This window comes from Bombina bombina, chromosome 6, assembly GCF_027579735.1.
Source record: "Bombina bombina isolate aBomBom1 chromosome 6, aBomBom1.pri, whole genome shotgun sequence".
Classification (NCBI taxonomy): Eukaryota; Metazoa; Chordata; class Amphibia; order Anura; family Bombinatoridae; genus Bombina; species Bombina bombina.
In genome coordinates this window covers 1,111,298,162-1,111,320,217 of record NC_069504.1, presented here as the reverse complement: position 1 = coordinate 1,111,320,217, position 22,056 = coordinate 1,111,298,162, and the positions used below count along the sequence as shown (strand labels likewise).

At 39.9% G+C, this 22,056-nt stretch overlaps 1 protein-coding gene across 1 annotated transcript in view; it reads right to left on the bottom strand.

The window, feature by feature from the left end:
* Positions 1-22,056, bottom strand: part of EFCAB6 (EF-hand calcium binding domain 6) — a 423,875-nt gene that overhangs the window by 5,334 nt on the left and 396,485 nt on the right. Inside the window, exons 28-29 of the mRNA XM_053719700.1 lie at positions 5,459-5,643; positions 3,170-3,319 (exon numbers count right to left, since the gene is read on the bottom strand). Of these exons, the coding sequence (XP_053575675.1) occupies positions 3,170-3,319; positions 5,459-5,643 (335 nt within the window). The remainder of the gene's footprint in view (positions 1-3,169; positions 3,320-5,458; positions 5,644-22,056) is intronic.

The following is a 22,056-nucleotide window of genomic DNA, read 5'->3' as shown; positions in this document are numbered from 1 at the left end:
AGTCTGCCCCCTACGAGATCCAGAGACGGATCGGGGCCAGCCTCTTCATGCCGATTATGTCTCGGCGGGCTTCTTACTCTGCTTGGATTTATTCCAAGACTGAGAAGGTTTCCAAGATCCCTTTGATTGCTCGGGATTCACGGCAGGCTGCTGTTGTTGGGACTTATTTGAATGAAAGGGATGAAAATTAGAACTCTTAGGTTTATGCTTCTTATACTGCAGTAGAAAGGCACCCTTGCCCCCTGTGACCGTGGATATGATAGAGTTCAGGCCTGGACCAAAAAGTAATATAGATTTGGATGTCATGTCAGCATACCACGACTTCAACCACAGGGCCCTCCGGGCCAGAACAGAAAAGCCTGATGTCTTAGCATTTAAGAAAATAATCTGCATATTTACATCACAGATAAAAGAATTAGCTACCCTCAGGGCCTTAATTCGTTCTTGTATCTCATCGAGGGGAGTCTCCACCTTGATCATCTCTGACAGAGAGTCACATCAATAGGTAGCGGATCCCGCCACCGCAGCGACCGCCGCTGCTGGCTGAAAAACGAACCCTGTTTGCTGAAAAATTTTTTCGACAAAAGGAGTAGATGACCCCTGGGAAGGATAGCAATGTTTAACCTTTCGCTTGTGCTTAGCAGTGCGAGGAAAAGCACTGAAGGCCACAGACACCGCCGTTTGCAACTGATCTGCAAAATCTGGCGGCCACAGGACCCCTTCCGCAGGAGGATTAGTAGTGCACTGGGGAGCTGCATGTGTAAACAGAGATGATTGTAGGGAACGCACCTCGCGGGACGGTGACATCTCAGTGGTACTAAACATCTTATTCTTTTTAGATATCACTATTTTATCAAGGCATGTGGAACATAGTTGAGCAGGCGGATATACCATAGCCTCCTCACAATAAACACAGGCATTAGATTTAGGCAAAGAGGGAGTACCCTCTAACGCATCAGAGTACTTCATAGCTTGCGCCTTTAATATGGACTTTAGAAAAATAAATGGCACCTTTATACTCCCAATGGCCGGGGCAGTAACCACCTCCTATGTCCCAGGCCCACAGAGAAACCGCTTTCGTCTCCTGCAACCGACAGTCAGGAAAAGGAAGAGAATAATGCCACACCTATGCAGGACCGCCCCTGCAGCCGAGAAAAAGAGCACCAAACTAAACAGGCTGCGCAGTAATCAAAATCATGGAAGAACCTGACTGTTCACACATTGCCAGAGTCGCCTCTCACATATATCGCAGGAAAAAACACAATAAAACAATCATGTATACACCCCCCCCTGTTCAATAATCACCTTCCGGAGATATTAATCCTTGACTCTATTCAAATAAAAGGAGTCACACTGTGACCCTGTCTTCTTGCGTTATCATTACAGGTATAAAAAATGAAACGATCTTCCTGAATCTATGCAGTGGAACAGGAACACGGCCTCTCAAATTTGACAGTGTTGTAGCATCGCTCCTGACATGGACTTGAGTGATAGAAAGCAGGCAGTGAAACTCGTCAACACTGATTGCTTAAGGAGCTGTTAATACGAGTCTTGAAGGTTTTGCAGAGAGACTCTCCCTGCATCTCAGACCCTAACATTCGTCAATGCTTTCACTGAGAGGCTGACAAGACTACTTAAAACTCCAGTCCCATTCCGAAGAGACTACTCCGAATCTTCCGACACTTCTCTGCCATACTTCTGTGACGAAAGGCAAAGAATGACTGGGGGATGAGGGGAGTATTTAAGCCTTTGGCTGGGGTGTCTTTGCCTCCTCCTGGTTGCCAGGTTCTGTATTCCCACAAGTAATGAATGAAGCCGTGGACTCTCCTTGTATTAAGATAGAAAACTAAATTTTTTGCATTTAAATTGCAGAGCAGACCGCTGCTTCATAACTGCTGTTTCCGGTGAGCCTGAAGGCTCGCACGGAAACAGGGGCATCAAGTTCCATTCGGAGCTTGATAATTTGGCCCCTATGTCTCTATAACAATGCTTAAGATGCGCAGAGCCTGCACATTCTGTTATGCGTTTAAGAGTATTCCAAGTGATGGTAAATTTACACTTATCAAAAGCTAGATTTGAATAATAGACGCCCTAATTAGGTAAACCGCTAACTTTTTTTTTTTTACTGCCTTTTTATTTTTAATTTTAACACGTTATATCCTACCGCTGCATTGAGCTTCCTCCGCCCCTTTAATTTGACCATACATTCAGTCTGTGATGTAGAGAGCGGTCCCACATGCTCTCTATGTAGGGAGAAAGGGGTGCGTCTGTGAGTGAAATTTTGACGCATGCGCAATAGCTGAATCTCCGCTCCCATGTAAACAAGGAATCATGAGATTCATTGTTTACTTACTGATTGGAGCAGACTCTAGCGGATCTTTGCAGCACAAAATAGGGAGCATGATTCCCCTCTATAACGAGCTTATAACTATTTGGCAGTGCTGCGCTATTGCTAGGAACCTCTGCTTACGATAGAGTTTCGGCAATGAGTGACGTAAGCAGGGGTTACCTTCTTGTGTGCTACTTTCCAGCAGGTTATTTTCTATGGGAAGCAGACAATTTTTCTCAAATTAAAGAGGCATTAATGACACTTCTAGGAAATGTCTAAATCAGCAATAAATACTGTATGGTGAGAGATCTGCAGATATAGAAATATTTCAGTATATTGGAATTTAGCTGGCAGATTTGCAGAGCTTTGCTATTTCAGAGCAGTCTAGGGATAACCAATGAAAACCTTACCTGGTCTCCTTTACTGTAGCCAGTCAGAGACCAGATGTAAATGAGCTCCTGACATAAGAACTGCGTAGCATGTAGAATGGACATTAAGCAAATGGTATGTACTCTATAGAGAAATGTTAAAGAACAATATGCATTTTTATTTTGGGACCAATTGAGGCAATTTTTGAAGATTAACTAGAGATCTGATCTCTGGCTAATTTTGGATCGCTAATTGCTACCGCGAGAATGTTGGTTATTTATTGTGCACCCGTAAACAAGCAAATTGGCACAATGAATTAGTGCTCCACATGTAATCTAGCCCTTAATTGGAGTTAATTATTGAGTTTAATTTATTTTTTAAGTGAGAAGAACCCTGTGACTTTTGTAAGCTGTTAGTGAACATTGTGAGTGAGATTTATTGCATCTAGGAAATTAAGTGCAGTAACTGTACCTGTTTAAAGTCAGTAATACTTATATAGCCCGTCCGTGCTTCGTCACATGACTGAAATGTTCTTCTTAGTGGCCTCCAGCAATTGAGTATCTTTGGCTGTATTCTCAGCATAGCGTCCAAAAACAACGGGTTCTGAGCTCCTGTACTGGCCTAGTAAACACCAACAAAGAACAGTTATTTTAATACAAGTGTTAGAGTAAAGTAATAGCAATAAACTAAGGTAGGCTTAGGAAAGTGCACATATTTTGAGCACTATGTCTTATTTTCTTAGATCAGTGGTCTCAAAGTACAGGCCCTAGGGCCATATGTGGCCCTCAAGATAGTTTCATCTGGCCCTCCCTTGTTTAATAAGTAAACTATTTATATGGGCTGTCGATTTTTGGGGGGGAGTTCAAAGAAATGTAACTAGTTGATGTTCTATATAGGCACTCACAAGAATAATATAAAGACAAGTGTCCAGTGTAGACTCCCACCATGCACTGCTTGGATAAATGCTTGGATAACGTTGTTATACATTCCCAGAATGATCACTTCACTTGGTACTCACAAGATAAATATAGACAAGTGTGTATGTCTATTGTGGGCTAGAACTCCCATCATGCACTACTACTTGGGTAAATGTAATTTCCAGTTCCTAGTATATCCAGTTTAAGAGCAATTACTCAGTCCAAGTGGCCCCCCATGGGAGAAGAACACTTGGCCAATGGCCCCCAGGTACATTAAGCTTGATACCCCTGTCTTAGATGGTTATGAAGAAGCCAGAGGGGCCTTTTTGTAAAGGCGAGATCATGCTCGAAATTCACCATTTATTTTGTCAGCAATTTGTTGCCTAAATAAAATGTGAACCGCTAGCAATGCAGAAAACAATAATTACAACCACAGCACCTTAAATATACATTGGCAAAATAGTTTGTATTAAATATTCACACTTCATTTTGTCTCAATAGATAGAACTGAATGTGTCTCGCGGTATTAGTCATGGCCATTCCTGGGCAGTCTAGAGGCACTGACAGAATTTTTCACCTTCACTTAGTTCCAGCATAAGAAATTTATAAAGACTCTATTACCCATGTGTATCTTGTCCCACAGTCTTTCTGTTTCATCAGTCCTCTTGTGACTGAGAAACGCGTTGCTGTTTTTTTAATAAAGGATATATACTTTTTTATATACACTTGCTTTTTTATTAATCCTAGGAGTGACTTCATACCCTGGCAGTGCTGTAGACCTCTTTACACAGTACCTTTGTGAGCTCTTTGCTGGAGTACAGTCTGCTGGGTGGCTGAGAAGTTCCAGCCTGTGTTCTTAGCACCATCTTGGTGATAGACGTATGTAAGTACACTTCATCACTGCTTGTGGTCTGAGTGTTTTGCTGTGTTAGGCAATGTGGCTTTCTGTTTTTTACATATAGGAAAAACCCACATCTTGGATATTCCCACCTCACTCATCTACTGGACCTGCACTGCCTGTTCTTAGTCAGCTGGACGACCACAAAGTTCCAGCCTCCAATATAAGCACCTCTCTTGGTGCTTTGCTCCATGTGAGTAGTGATTTTGTCTCCTTATTATCTGGTATCCTGACTGTACTAGGCCATTTTGGTGCCTTTGTGTTCTTCTCTTCCCTTTCTATAGACCCTACCTTTGCCAGAAGACTGACCATCTTTGGACAAAGAGCAGCCTGGACTAGTCAGCACATACAAGGACTTTTTATTGTTTTTTGGACTGGTTTTAATTTTGGTTGAGAGCGCCACCTGGTGACTATAATATGGTAATTGTTGTGAACCATTTATAGAAACTTATTTTTATCTGCTCTTCTCACTGAAACAAGAAAGGTGAAAGTGCTCCAATGGCAGGTATCTCATGGTATTCAATAATATTACACCAAATCACTCATATGGAAATGTACAAGCAATGCACACTCAGATTAGTGCAAATCTTACAGCTAATTGATACACCGCTCACTCTGTAGAAAATTACTCCTCCAAAGCGGCAGTGGAACTTCCACAGGATATATATCCGTATTATTAATTTCATAGACTCAGACATGAGTCCCAATTCTCAACTGAGAACACAGGTTGGTAAAGCAGTTCCCACGTACATTGGTGGTATCTATTTAAAATATAATATAAAAACAGTTTTTAAAATCCTACAACGCGTTTCTTAGTGTTGTCACACTGTTTTCTCAGGTAGGATGAACGCAGCAAAATGCGTTGTAGGATTTTGTTATTCTGTCCACTTTACAAGGGATAATTATCACTAAGCTTGCTGTAAGAAAACACTGATGTTTACGTACGGGTATCCGTGGTTTGTGCAGTTTTATCCTCTGCAGAAGGTTGCTTTCTTGAGGCTTTGAGGAAAATATGACATTTCGGAAGAAATCTGGGTAGGATATTTTACCAGAGCTGCGGAGATCATATTTCACTATCAACTGATCAAGATCATTTTCCTTTATATCCACATTAAATGTTTTCATAACCGCTGCAAAAGATTTGAGACGGACAGTTAGGCAAGAACATTATAAGAAATAATATCCATTCACATTTAAAGGGATGTTCTATTTATTTAGACAATGTCATTTAAAAAAAAATAAAAAAATTGCTTTTATTGTGTGTTTAACCACCGGAAAGGGATTAACCCCTTAGTGACCAGACCACTTTTCCATTTTCTGACCGTTTTGGAACCAGGGCTATTTTTAAATTTCTGCAGTGTTTGTGTTTAGCTGTAATTTTCCTCTTACTCATTTACTGTACCCACACATACTATATATCTTTTCTCGCCATTAAATAGACTTTTTAAAGATACCATTATTTTGACCCCCAAAATCTATTACACATCTACAACGACCAAAACAGCCATGCTAAATAGTTTCTAAATTTTGTTCTGAGTTTAGAAATACCCAAAGTTTGCTTTTTTTGCAAATTATAGGGCAATAAATACAAGTAGCACTTTGCTATTTCTAAACCATTTTTTTTCAAAATTAGTGATAGTTACATTGGAACACTGATATCTGTCAGAAATCCCTGAATAACCCTTAACATGTGTGTATATATATATATATATATATATATATATATATATATATATATATATATAAATATATATATATATATATATATATATATATATTTTTAGTAAACAACCCAAAGTATTGATCTAGGCCCATTTTGGTATTTTTCATGCCACCATTTCATCGCCAAACGCGATCAAATAAAAAAAAACGTTAATTTTTTTCACAAACATTTTCACAAACTTTAGGTTTTTCACTGAAATTATTTACAAACCGCTTGTGCAATTATGGCACAAATGGTTGTAAATGCTTCTCTTAGATCCCCTTTGTTCAGAAATAGCAGGCTTATATGGCTTTGGCATTCCTTTTTGGTAATTAGAAAGCCGCTAAATGCCGCTGCGCACCACGCGTGTATTATGCCCAGCAGTGAAGGGGTTAATTAGGGAGCTTGTAGGGTTAATTTTAGCTTTAGTGTAGTGTAGTAGACAAGCCAAAGTATTGATCTAGGCCCGTTTTGGTATATTTCATGCCACCATTTCACCGCCAAATGCGATCAAATAAAAAAAAGTTACATTTTTCACAATTTTAGGTTTCTCGTTGAAATTATTTACAAACAGTTAGTGCAATCATGGCACGAATGGTTGTAAATGCTTCTCTGGGATCCCTTTTGTTCAGAAATAGCAGATATGTATGGCTTTGGTGTGGCTTTTTGGTAATTAGAAGGTTGCTAAATGATGATGCGTACCACACTTGTATAATGCCCCACAGTTAAGGGTTTAATTAGGTAGCTTGCAGGGTTAACTTTAGCTTCAGTGTAGAGATCAGCCTCCCACCTGACACATCCCACCCCCTGATCCCTCCCTGACACCCCTCAAAGCTCTCTTCCCTCCCCATCTCACAATTGTCACCGCCATCTTAAAGGACCAGTCAACACAGTAGATTTGCATACGCAACAAATGCAAGATAACAAGACAATGCAATAGCACTTAGTCTGAACTTCAAATGAGTAGTAGATTTTTTTTCCGACAATTTTAAAAGTTATGTCTATTTCCACCCCCCCTGTACCATGTGACAGCCATCAGCCAATCACAAATGCATACACGTACCATGTGACAGCCATCAGCCATTCACAAATGCATACACGTACCATGTGACAGCTATCAGCCATTCACAAATGCATACACACTTATTCTTGCACATGCTCAGTAGGAGCTGGTGACTCAAAAATGTTAAATATAAAAGACTGTGCACATTTTGTTAATGGAAGTAAATTGGAAAGTTGTTTAAAATGGCACGCTCTATCTGAATAATGATAGTTTAATTTTGATTGAGTGTCCCTTTAAGTACTGGCAGAAAGTTTGTCAGTACTAAAATAAAAGCCATTTTACAGTGTTGGATCCCCCCTATTCCCCAACCTCCCTGATCCCCCCCAAACAGCTTTCTAACCCTCCCCCCTCTACCTAGTTGCCTCCATCTTGGGTACTGGCAGCTGTCTGCCAGAACCCAGATTGTTAAAAAAATACCCTTATTTATACATAAATACAAAAAACAATTTTCTGTAGTGTAGCTGCCCCCCTCATATCCCTACCCCTTCCCAGATCCCTTTCCAAATACTTATTTGCCCTCTATCGCTTAGACTTTTCTGTAGTGTAGCGGTCCAGGTCCCACACGCTCCCGCGCTCTCGTGCCCTCGCGCGCATGCCCGCCCTCCGCTCCCGACATCTGAAAGGAAGTGGACCAGAGATGGGGCACCCACCCTCCTCCCTGCTACAGCTCCTACCCACCAACGATCGGCACCATCGCTGGCCGATACAGAGAGGGCCACAGAGTGGCTCTCTCTGCATTGGTGGGGGTAAAAAGGGTGTTGCAGTGATGCCTCAATATCGAGGCATCACTGCAATACCCTAAGAGCGGCTGGAAGCGATCACGATCGCTTCCAGAGCTTCAAACTTTTGTGATTCAAATAGGGCATGCAATTTTAAACAACTTTCCAATTTACTTTTATCACCAATTTTGCTTTGTTCTCTTGGTATTCTTAGTTGAAAGCTAAATCTAGGATGTTCATATGCTAATTTGTTAGACCTTGAAGGCTGACCTCTAAGCTGAATGCATTTTGACCGCTAGAGGGCGTTAGTTCATGTGTTTCATATAGATAACATTGAGCTCACGCATGTGAATTTACCGAGGAGTGAGCACTGATTTGGCTAAAATGCAAGTCTGTCAAAAGAACTGAAATAAGGGGGCAATCTGCAGATGCTTAGATACAAGGAAATTACAGAGGTAAAATGTGTAATATTATTACTGTTTGTTATGCAAAACTGGGGAATGGGCCGTAAAGGGATTGTCCATCTTTTAAAACAACAAAAATTCTGGTGTTGGCTGTCCCTTTAAATATATAATTAAAGTTGTGCTTCTGTGCCACTCAGCTGGTGAGCCAAACAGGATCAGGTATAAATGCGTGCACTCCAGTTTCTGACTGTATTCTTATCTGGAGGAGGAGTGTTAAAACACACACTAAAAAAGAGAATTCTCTAAATAAAGAGCATTACAATTTACTTTTATAAAAAAATTCTGACCTCTGTCCCTCTGAGACAGCCACATGTCCCGGTTTGGAGAATTCTCAATAACACCACCCACAAACCACCAGATAGGTCCAAAAATCTTTCAGACATGCCCAATCGTCAGACGTGCTCATGATTCAGCCCCTCCTAACATGGCTCCCCTCGAACCGCCCGAGTCCTGAATTCCTAGCAACAAATGTTCGGAGGTATGCTTTAAAATGATCATATAACAGGCCCCTGTTTGTAGAATACTTGTAAGTATAATTTGATGCAACTAATTGTAGTTAAAAAGTCCCCTATAAGGGGTATATTTAACATAGTGCGAGCAGACATGATACGATGTAGCGTATCATGTCCGCTGCACATTGATAAATGCCGACAGCATACGCTGTCAGCATTTATCATTGCACCAGCAGTTCTTATTCGATCATCTTGATTTCTGTCCGTGGCCTTAGAGCAGGAGGACAAGTTATAGATCAGCGGTCTTTAGACTTGATAAATCGCCCCCTATATCTGTATCTAATCTACCTGCACTCAGCCCTGCTCCCTAGTGTTTTTTAAGCATGGCCATGCATCCAATCAAAAGTGGTTGATACCATCATTTGTATTGGCATCCAATCAAAATCTGCATTGATCGCAACCACTGAAAACAAAGATGCGCTAACTTCTGCTTTTACTCAGCCCTTATTCTAAGAAAGTGACAAGTTCTGGCTGGAAACAGCAGGAGCGATACATTTCCATTGCTTATTTTGTCCCCTTTCCCTGTAATTTAGGCACAGTTTCTAGGTTGTTCCTAGCTTGCAGTTTCTTGTCTTTTGTTTTCTGTTGAAGCCAAACAATGTAGATAATATTAATACAATGACAGAGGCAAGTCCAGTTGTCTTATGTCCGGCTTGGCTCCTCTGGTGAGTGGGGTTTTGCAGCAAACAAACAATCTGTCCATAGGGATATGTTGTGCATAAACTCACAGCAATTACAGTTAAAGGGTTATAAAACGCCACATTTTTCTTTTAAGATTCAGATAGAACATCATTTTTAAACACCTTTCCAATTTACTTCTATTTACAATTTTGCTTCATTCTCTTGGTATTTTTTATTGAGGGAGTCACAATGCACTTCTAGGAGCTAGCTGAACACATCAGTAAGCCAATGAAAAGAGGTATATATATGTGCAACCACCAATCGGCAGCTAGATACAGGCTTTTGAGCCTACCTAGGTATATTTTTCAAAAAATGATATCAAGATAACTAAGCAAATTAGAAAATAGAAGTAAATCGGATAGTTGTTTAAAATTTTATTTTCTATCAGAATCATGAATCATGTTGGGTTTCATGTCTCTGTAATACCAGATCCTTCACATTGAAGTGATCAGCATCTTACATTTTTGGGACAGTCACAGATTCTGGCACTCTGTCCCTAATATCCATAGAACAATTTGGGACACCCAAATTTCGTATTGAACTCACATTCTATTTGCTGTTCCGATCAGCCAATAGAATGCGAGTTCAATACGATTGGCTGATTGGATCAATCAATGGGATTGAACTTCTATCTGATTGGCTGATTGCATCAGCCAATCAGATTTTTTCTACCTTAATAACGATTGGCTGATAGAATTCTATCAGCCAATCGGAATTGAAGGGACGCCATCTTGGATGACGTCCTTTAAAGGAACCTTCATTCATTGTTAGTCCGTCAGGGAAGGAGGATGTTCCCCGTCGGCGGGATGAAGATGGATCCGGAAGAAAGAAGATAGAAGATTCCGCTTGGAAGAAGACATCGCCCGGATGGAAGACCTCTTCTTTGCCGCTTGGATGAAGACTTCTACCGGATGGAGGACATCTTCTTGTTCCGCTTGGATGAAGAATTCGGCTCAGCTGGGTGAAGACGACTCAAGGTAGGGAGATCTTCAGGGGGTTAGTGATAGGTTTTTTTAAGGGGGGTTGGGTGGGTTAGAGTAGGGATATGTTGGTGGTGGGTTGTAATGTTGGTGGGGGTATTGTATTTTTATTTTCATGCAAAAGAGCTGATTACTTTGAGGCAATGCCCCGCAAAAAGCCCCTTATTTTATTAGGGGGCTTAGATTAGGTGTAATTAGTTTAAACTGCTTGTAATTCTTTTTTATTTTTTGTAATTTAGTGTTTTTTTTTTGTATTATAGAATAGTTTATTTTATTGTATTTTAATTTAGCTAATTGTAGGTAATTTATTTAATTAATTTATTGATAGTGTAGTGTTAGGTTTAATTGTAACTTAGGTTAGGATTTATTTTACAGGTTATTTTGTATTTATTTTAACTAGGTAGCTATTAAATAGTTCTTAACTATTTAATAGCTAGTGTACCTAGTTCAAATAAATACAAAGTTGCCTGTAAAATAAATATAAATCCTAAAATAGCTACAATGTAATTATTAGTTATATTGTAGCTATATTAGGGTTTATTTTATAGGTAAGTATTTAGTTTTAAATAGGATTAATTTAGTTAATGTTAGGAATATTATTTTGTTTAATTTAAATTATATTTATGTTAGGGGGGTGTTAGGGTTAGCGTTAGGTTTAGAGGTTAATAAATGTATTATAGTAGCGGCGACGGTGCGGACGAGAGATTAGGGGTTAATAATTGTAGGTAGGTGGCGGCGATGTTAGGGAGGGCAGATTAGGGTTAATACAATTTATTCTAGTGTTTGCGAGGCAGGAGTGTGGCGGTTTAGGGGTTAATACATTTATTATAGTGGTGGCGAAGTCCGGTCGGCAGATTAGGGGTTAATAAGTGTAGTTAGGTAGTGGCGACGTTGGGGGGGGGCAGATTAGGGGTTAATAAATATAATATAGGGGTCGGCGATGTTAGGGGCAGCAGATTAGGGGTTCATAGGGATAATGTAGGTTGCGGCGGTGTCCGGAGCGGCAGATTAGGGGTTAATAATAATATGCAGGGGTCAACGATAGCGGGGGCGGCAGATTAGGGGTTAATAAGTGTAAGGTTAGGGGTGTTTAGACTCGGGGTTCATGTTAGGGTGTTAGGTGCAGACTTAGAAAGTGTTTCCCCATAGGAAACAATGGGGCTGCGTTAGGAGCTGAACGCTGCTTTTTTGCAGGTGTTAGTTTTTTTTTCAGCCAGCTCAGCCCCATTGTTTCCTATGGGGATATCGTGCACGAGCACGTTTTCCCAGCTTACTGCTACCGTAAGCAACGCTGGTATTGAGGGTTGAAGTGGAGCTAAGTTAGGCTCAACGCACCCTTTTTTGAGCCTAACGCAGCCCCTCAGACAACTCTAAATACCAGCGTTGTTGGAAGGGTGCGTTGGGGAAAAAAGCAGCGTTAGCTACGCGGCTTTTTACCGACAAAACTCTAAATCTAGCGGTATATGTCTAAGTGCCTTTGGATATATTTTTCTGGCTAATGCCATAGGGGGTAAGTAAGACTTTATAATTTTTTTTCAAGTGTTTCTAAGTGTCTTTGGAAATATATCATTTCTGTCTCATACTACCTCCTCAACATTTATGAGGTGTCACGAATTTGGGTCTGAGTTAAACCCCAAGAACCCTAGTAACCTATTACCAATAAAAAAACTACCTACACATTATTATTATTATTTATTTATAAAGCACCAACAGATTCCGCAGCGCTGTCCATGGGTACAAAAATAAAAGTACAGTACAATACAATACAAAAGACACCAGACAAAGTTTAACAAACAAATACAGGGAGAATTGAGGGCCCTGTTCCCGTGGGAACTTACAATCTAGATGGGTAGGAGGGTGAGAAACAGGAGGTGGGGACTGCAAAGGTGAGAATGATGTTAGTGTGGAGTTATATGAGGGCAGCAATTAGGCAAGTGAAATTAATTTGTTACTGAGTTGGCTAATAAGCTTCCCTGAACAGAAAGGTCTTTAGGGAGCGTTTAAAGGAGGAAAGGTTAGGGGAGAGTCTGACAGCTCTAGGAAGTGCATTCCAGATGGTTGGTGCCGCACGAGAGAAGTCCTGTAGCCTAGCATGGGAGGAGGTGATGGTAGAAGATGCAAGGAGAAGGGCATTGTTGGATCTTAGGGGGCGGGCTGGAGTGTATTTGTTGATGAGTGAGGACAGGTAGGGGGGGGGACTGCGTTGGTAAGGGCTTTGTAGGTCAGGATGAGAATTTTGAATTTAATTCTACTGTGGATGGGTAGCCAGTGAAGGGACTCGCAGAGAGGTGCAGCAGATACAGAGCGTCGGGAGAGGTGCATTAGCCTAGCAGAGGCATTTAGGATGGATTGAAGAGGGGAGAGGCGGGAGAGAGGGAGGCCAGTTAGTAGGTTATTACAGTTGTCAAGTCGGGAGATTACCAGGGAGTGGATTAGCTGTTTAGTAGTTTCAGCATTAAGAAACGGATGAATTTTGGAGATATTGCGTAGGTGGTTGCGACAGGAGGAAGAGAGCAATTGGATGTGGGGTATGAAGGACAGATTGGAGTCAAGTGTAACTCCTAGGCAGCGGACTTGGGGTGATGGGGAGATAGTGGTGTCACCAACAGTGATTGAAAAGTTAGGAACCGGGTTAGAATTAGAGGGGGGGGATTAGAAGGAGCTCAGTCTTAGACATATTGCAATGTCCCCCACCACATTGCAGCTATCTTAACCTTGAGCAACACCCATCACAGTTACACTAGAAACAACCTCTCTACCACAAATCCTCAATACTTGTAAAATAAAAACCTTAAGGTTGTTTAACGTCCTTAGTCAACAGCATAGCCTATCTTCAGTCTGTTTCAGACCAGCTTGAGGCTTAGCTTGATGGTCCCTCCTGTTTAAATTGCAGTAGCTTCCAAAGCAATCCTGTGTGGTTAAAAGATTAACCAGTTAGAACTGTAGTAGGTGTGATCACTGTAGAAATTGAGTGATCTTTAGACCAATCAGAATTGCTTTTAAAAAAAATAGATAAATAGGAGGGAGCACTAAACTAGACCCAAAGCAAGAAAGTGGAATGTAGAGGTCTTGTTTTGTATATTCGACTGGAGAACAATAAACATAGACTATGCTGGGAAAGTGATTAACTCCTTTGCTAGCGGCAATTTAAGAGAAGAACTTAATTTCATGCCACCATTTCACCGCCAAATGCGATCATATAAAAAAAATCATTAACTATTTCACAAACTTTAGTTTTCTCACTGAAACTATTTACATACCGCTTTTGCAATCATGACACAAATGATTGTAAACGTTTCTCTGGAATCCCCTTTGTTCAGAAATAGCAGACATATATGTCTTTGCCATTGGTTTCTGGTAATTAGAAGGCCACTAATTGCAGCTGCGCACCACACTTCTATTATTCCCGGCAGTGAACGGGTTAATCAGGTAGCTTGTAAGGTTATTTTTTATTTTTTTTATTGAGGTGTTTAGACAGACATTACAATGGCATAAACAGGCAGCAGTAAACAATATATCAAGAATTACAGTTAATCTACACAACAATATTACATGCCAATACATACAGATGATTCAAGGTACAATATTCTAAAGGCATATCAAGCTAGAAAGATATTGATACTATAACATTCAATGTGTCATGTACAATAGAACCATGGTGTATATTACACACCTCAGAAATTTTATGAATTACATTAGTCTTGCTGAGCTGGGTAGGGTAGGTAGGGTCAATATTATGTTATTCTGTAAGACTAAATACTAAAGGAGTAGTTAGGGTTGCAGTATAGGCAAGAAAAAACGCATAGTTAATCCTCCTAATCTAGAAGTCTTATTATTATATGGAGGGGAGGTGGTTTGGGTGTGGTGGGTAGCAGGTACTAAAAAGTTTGCCCTTATAATTCTGGAGTAAAGAGGATTTACTGAAAGATACAAAATGATTCTATGGCCCCTAGTTATCAAGCCATCAACCTCAAATACGCTGGAATTCCGCAGCGTATTTGTGGCGAGGCTGATTCGCCTTAGTTATCAAGCCCTGCTGCCCGGCAAAAGTAGAATTTAGTGACGTAAGCTTCGATCCGCCGGACTCAGTCCGACACAGATCGATGCTTACGTTACTACAGATGTTCTGCACACAAGTGCGGCACAATCTGACTACTTTTGCTAGTTATCAAAAAACTAGCAGGTACGCTCGGCACTTTTACCTGGTTTTCAAACCGCCGCCCTGGAGGCTGCGGATCCCATAGGAATCAATGGGAGTCTGACCATAGCGAAAGTTCATGTTCGTTGCTGCCAGACATCCCATTGATTCCTATGGTAAACGTCTACACCTAACACCCTAACATGTACCCCGAGTCTAAACACCCCTAATCTGTCCCCCCCTACACCGCCACAACTAAATAAAGTTATTACCCCCTAAACCACCGCCACTATAATAAATATGTTAACCCCTAAACCGCCGCTCCCGGACCCCGCCGCCACCTACATTATACCTATTAACCCCTGCCCCCCCTATACCGTCGCCACCTATAATAAAGTTATTAACCCCTATCCTGCCCCCCCTACACCGCCGCCACTGTAATAAAATTATTAACCCCTAAACCTAAGTCTAACACTAACCCTAACACCCCCCTAACTTAAATATTAATTAAATAAATCTAAAAAATATTTCTCTTATTAAATAAATTAATCCTATTTAAAACTAAATACTTACCTTTAAAATAAACCCTAATATAGCTACAATATAAATAATAATTACATTGTAGCTATTTTAGGATTTATTTTTATTTTACAGGCAACTTTCAATTTATTTTAACTAGGTACAATAGCTATTAAATAGTTATTAACTATTTAATAGCTTACCTAGCTAAAATAAAGAGAAATTTACCTGTAAAATAAAAAAACTAACCTAAGTTACAATTACACCTAACACTACACTATACTTTAATAAATTATTCCTATTTAAAACTAAATACTTACCTGTAAAATAAACCCTAACGCCTAGATTTAGAGTTCTGCGGCCAAAGGGGTGCGTTAGCTACGCATGCTTTTTTCTGGCCGCACCTTTTAAATACCGCTGGTATTGAGAGTTCACAGAATGGCTGCGTTAGGCTCCAAAAAAGGAGCATAGAGCATATTTAACGCAACTTCAACTCTCGATACCAGCGGTGCTTACGGACGCGGCCAGCTTAAAAAACGTGCTCGTGCACGATTCCCCCATAGAAAACAATGGGGCTGTTTGAGCTGAAAAAAAACCTAACACCTGCAAAAAAGCCGCGTTCAGCTCCTAACGCAGCCCCATTGTTTGCTATGGGGAAACACTTCCTACGTCTGCACCTAACACCCTAACATGTACCCAGAGTCTAAACACCCCTAAACTTACACTTATTAACCCCTATTCTGCCGCCCCTGCTATCGCTGACCCCTGCATATTATTATTAACCCCTAATCTGCCGCTCCGTAAACCGCCGCTACTTACATTATCCCTATGTACCCCTAATCTGCTGCCCCTAACACCGCCGACCCCTATATTATATTTATTAACCCCTAATCTGCCGCCCCCAACGTCGCCTCCACCTGCCTACACTTATTAACCCCTAATCTGCCGAGCGGACCGCACCGCTATTATAATAAAGTTATTAACCCCTAATCCGCCTCACTAACCCTATAATAAATAGTATTAACCCCTAATCTGCCCTCCCTAACATCGCCGACACCTAACTTCAAACATTAACCCCTAATCTGCCGACTGGAGCTCACCGCTATTCTAATAAATGTATTAACACCTAAAGCTAAGTCTAACCCTAACACTAACACCCCCCTAAGTTAAATATAATTTAAATCTAACGAAATTAATTAACTCTTATTAAATAAATTATTCCTATTTAAAGCTAAATACTTACCTGTAAAATAAATCCTAATATAGCTACAATATAAATTATAATTATATTATAGCTATTTTAGGATTTATATTTATTTTACAGGTAACTTTGTATTTATTTTAACCAGGTACAATAGCTATTAAATAGTTAAGAACTATTTAATAGCTAAAATAGTTAAAATAATTACAAAATTACCTGTAAAATAAATCCTAACCTAAGTTACAATTAAACCTAACACTACACTATCAATAAATTAATTAAATAAAATACCTACAATTACCTACAATTAAACCTAACACTACACTATCAATACATTAATTAAATACAATATCTACAAATAAATACAATGAAATAAACTAACTAAAGTACAAAAAATAAAAAAGAACTAAGTTACAAAAAATAAAAAAATATTTACAAACATCAGAAAAATATTACAACAATTTTAAGCTAATTACACCTACTCTAAGCCCCCTAATAAAATAACAAAGCCCCCCAAAAATAAAAAAATGCACTACCCTATTCTAAATTACAAAAGTTCAAAGCTCTTTTACCTTACTAGCCCTGAACAGGGCCCTTTGCGGGGCATGCCCCAAAGAATTCATCTCTTTTGCCTGTAAAAAAAACACATACAATACCCCCCCCAACATTACAACCCACCACCCACATACCCCTAATCTAACCCAAACCCCCCTTAAATAAACCTAACACTAAGCCCCTGAAGATCTTCCTACCTTATCTTCACCATACCAGGTTCACCGATCGGTCCTCGGAAGTGTTGATCTAAGCCCAAGCGGGGGGCTGAAGAGTGACGTCCATCCTCGGGCTGAAGTCTGGATCCAAGCGGCGGCTGAAGAAATCCATCATCGGGCTGAAGTCGGAAGTCCATCATCGGGATGAAGTCTTCTATCAAGCCGCATCTTCAATCTTCTTTCTTCTGGAGCGGAGCAGAGCCATCTTCTTCCAAGCCGACGCGGAACATCCTCTTCAACCGACACCTACTCGCCGAATGACGGTTCCTTTAAATGACGTCATCCAAGATGGCGTCCCTCGAATTCCGATTGGCTGATAGGATTGAGTTTGCATTCTATTGGCTGTTCCGATCAGCCAATAGAATGCGAGCTCAATCTGATTGGCTGATTGGATCAGCCAATCGGATTGAACTTGATTCTGATTGGCTGATTCCATCAGCCAATCAGAATATTCCTACCTTAATTCCGATTGGCTGATAGAATCCTATCAGCCAATCGGAATTCGAGGGACGCCATCTTGGATGACGTCATTTAAAGGAACCGTCATTCGGCGAGTAGGCGTCGGTTGAAGAGGATGTTCCGCGTTGGCTTGGAAGAAGATGGCTCTGCTCCGCTCCAGAAAAAAGAAGACTGAAGATGCGGCTTGATAGAAGACTTCATCCCGATGATGGACTTCCGACTTCAGCCCGATGATGGATTTCTTCAGCCGCCGCTTGGATCCAGACTTCAGCCCGAGGATGGACGTCACTCTTCAGCCCCCCGCTTGGGCTTGGATCAACACTTCCGAGGACCGATCGGTGAACCTGGTATGGTGAAGATAAGGTAGGAAGATCTTCAGGGGCTTAGTATTAGGTTTATTTAAGGGGGGTTTGGGTTAGATTAGGGGTATGTGGGTGGTGGGTTGTAATGTTGGGGGGGGGTATTGTATGTGTTTTTTTTACAGGCAAAAGAGCTGAATTCTTTGGGGCATGCCCCGCAAAGGGCCCTGTTCAGGGCTGGTAAGGTAAAAGAGCTTTGAACTTTTGTAATTTAGAATAGGGTAGGGCATTTTTTTTATTTTGGGGGGCTTTGTTATTTTATTAGGGGGCTTAGAGTAGGTGTAATTAGTTTAAAATTGTTGTAATATTTTTCTAATGTTTGTAAATATTTTTTTATTTTTTGTAACTTAGTTCTTTTTTATTTTTTGTACTTTAGTTAGTTTATTTCATTGTATTTATTTGTAGATATTGTATTTAATTAATTTATTGATAGTGTAGTGTTAGGTTTAATTGTAGATAATTGTAGGTAGTTTATTTAATTTATATATTGATAGTGTAGTGTTAGGTTTAATTGTAACTTAGGTTAGGATTTATTTTACAGGTAATTTTGTAATTATTTTAACTATTTTAGCTATTAAATAGTTCTTAACTATTTAATAGCTATTGTACCTGGTTAAAATAAATACAAAGTTACCTGTAAAATAAATATTAATCCTAAAATAGCTATAATATAATTATAATTTATATTGTAGCTATATTAGGGTTTATTTTACAGGTAAGTATTTAGATTTAAATAGGAATAATTTATTTAATAAGAGTTAATTTATTTCGTTAGAATAAAATTATATTTAATTTAGGGGGGTGTTAGGGTTAGGTTTAAAATTAGCTTTAGGGGTTAAAAAATTTATTAGAGTAACGGTGACCTCCGATCGGCAGATTAGGGGTTAATACTTGAAGTTAGGTGTCGGCGATGTTAGGGAGGGCAGATTAGGGGTTAATACTATTTATTATAGGGTTATTGAGGCGGGAGTGAGGCGGATTAGGGGTTAATAACTTTATTATAATAGTGGTGCGGTCCGCTCGGCAGATTAGGGGTTAATAAGTGTAGGCAGGTGGAGGCGACGTTGTGGGGGGCAGATTAGGGGTTAATAAATATAATATAGGGGTCGGCGGTGTTAGGGGCAGCAGATTAGGGGTACATAGCTATAATGTAGCTGGCGGCGGCGTGCGGACGGCAGATTAGGGGTTAATAAGTGTAGGTAGCTGGCAGCGACGTTGTGGGGGGCAGATTAGGTGTTAATAAATATAATATAGCGGTCGGCGGTGTTAGGGGCAGCAGATTAGGGGTACATAAGGATAACGTAGGTGGCGGTCGGGAGATTAGGGGTTAAAAAAATGTAATCGAGTGTCGGCGATGTGGGGGGACCTCGGTTTAGGGGTACATAGGTAGTTTATGGGTGTTAGTGTACTTTAGAGCACAGTAGTTGAGAGCTTTATAAACCGGCGTTAGCCCAGAAAGCTCTTAACTACTGACTTTTTTCTGCGGCTGGAGTTTTGTCGTTAGATTTCTAACGCTCACTTCAGCCACGACTCTAAATACCGGAGTTAGAAAGATCCCATTGAAAAGATAGGATACGCAATTGACGTAAGGGGATCTGCGGTATGGAAAAGTCGCGGCTGAAAAGTGAGCGTTAGACCCTTTCCTGACTGACTCCAAATACCGGCGGTAGCCTAAAACCAGCGTTAGGAGCCTCTAACGCTGATTTTGACGGCTACCGCCAAACTCTAAATCTAGGCCTAAGATAGCTACAATATAATTAATAATTATATTGTAGCTATTTTAGGATTTATATTTATTTTACAGGTAACTTTGTATTTATTTTAGCTAGTTAGAATAGTTATTAAATAGTTATTAAATATTTAATAACTACCTAGCTAAAAGAAATACAAAATTACCTGTAAAATAAATCCTAACCTAAGTTACAATTAAACCTAACACTACACTATCATTAAATTAATTAAATAAATTACCTACAAATAACTACAATTAAATTAAATAAACTAACTAAAGTACAAAAAATAAAAAAGCTAAGTTACAAAAAATAAAAAAAATAAGTTACAAACATTTAAAAAATATTACAACAATTTTAAGCTACTTACACCTAATCTAAGCCCCCTAATAAAATAACAAAGCCCCCCCAAAATAAAAAAATGCCCTACCTTATTCTAAATTAAAAAGTTACCAGCTCTTTTACCTTACCAGCCCTTAAAAGGGCCTTTTGCGGGGCATGTCCCAAAGAATTCTGCTCTTTTGCCTGTAAAATAAAAATACAACCCCCCCCCAACATTAAAACCCACCACCCACATACCCCTAATCTAACCCAAACCCCCTTAAATAAACATAACACTACCCCCTGAAGATCATCCTACCTTGAGTCGTCTTCAGCCAGCCGACCACTGATGGAACCGAAGAGGAGATCCGGAGCGGCAGAAGTCATCATCCAAGGGGCGCTGAAGAAGTCTTCCATCCGATGAAGTCATCATCCAGGCGGCGCTGAAGAGGTCTTCCATCCGAAAGAAGTCTTCATCCAGGCGGCGTCTTCAATCTTCATCCATCCGGAGCGGAGCCATCTTCAGACGAGCCGACGCGGAGCCATCCTCTTCTTCCCGAAGACTAACGACGAATGAAGGTTCCTTTAAGGGACGTCATCCAAGATGGCGTCCCTTCAATTCCGATTGGCTGATAGGATTCTATCAGTCAATCGGAATTAAGGCAGGAAAAATCTGATTGGCTGATTGAATCAGCCAATCAGATTGAAGTTCAATCCGATTGGCTGATCCAATCAGCCAATCAGATTGAGCTCGCATTCTATTGGCTGATCGGAACATTCCACCCATTTTATGCTAGATTACAAGTGGGGCGCTAATAGTTGCACGCCAGTGAATAGGGGTTTATAACAGCTGTTTGTGTCCATTAAAGGTTTTCACTAGTATTACAGTAAACATGATCGCTTGAATTTAAGTTAACGCTCGTCTGGGTTGCGGGACCTTAGAGCTTTGGTTAACAGTTTTGTGAAACAAAAAAATGTCACAAAACACATAAAAAATACATTACAAAGTACAGTTAGACTCATAATAACAACATCTAATAAAACATATTCAAAAAAATATTGCAAGTTATAAGGGCTCAAAGATATGAGGTCTCAGGCAGAGGGCTTTAACATTGAGATACATATATATATATATATATATATACAGTAGAGCAACTGCACTCACTTTACTAGGGTATATATATAGTGGTAGTTGCCCCCCCTCCTGGCAATCGTTAAATAGGTTAAAATGTGTGTACAGATGTTTTATGTATTTATGTACTTTCAAGTGATTTAGCATATGAGTATTATTTCCCTTTAAGATAGGTGGAACTCTTTTTTGAGTAAGGATATGGTTAGGGTTAATGGGTAGTAAACCTTAAACAGGTGACAGTGTTATTGTGGCTGAACCCAGAAGCTCGTTATCAGGACGGGTTTATAAGGAACTGCTAATATTCAGCGGCACAAAACTAGTGCACTGTTAATAAATAGCAATGTGACAGTCACTATAACAGTTCTATTTCACTGTGTTGCAGACAATTTGTTTATCCCACTGTCTTGCTGATAAAGATTTCTATCACTATTGCAAAGACTAAGCTAAAATGTCTTTGTCTGCAGAACATATCTCTGTAAAATATCTATCCACCGTGAATAGATCTCAGTATTCAGTAGAATGTGACTTTGATTATCTGGGAGTAGAGCCTATATGAAGAATGATTAACCCTCTCTGGAAAAAAATAAAACAAGGGAATTACGTCTGTTTTCTCATTTTCATGAGCTGAATGTCCCCATCTGTGCGCCAGGAAACAAGCGTAACTTAATAAATAAACAATATACGCACAATGAGGGCTCTGACAATAACAAAATAGTTTTCTCTTGGTAAATTGTTTTGGAAAATAGTAATTTATATATATTTTTTTGCTGGCTGATGTACAGTGTAATTATTT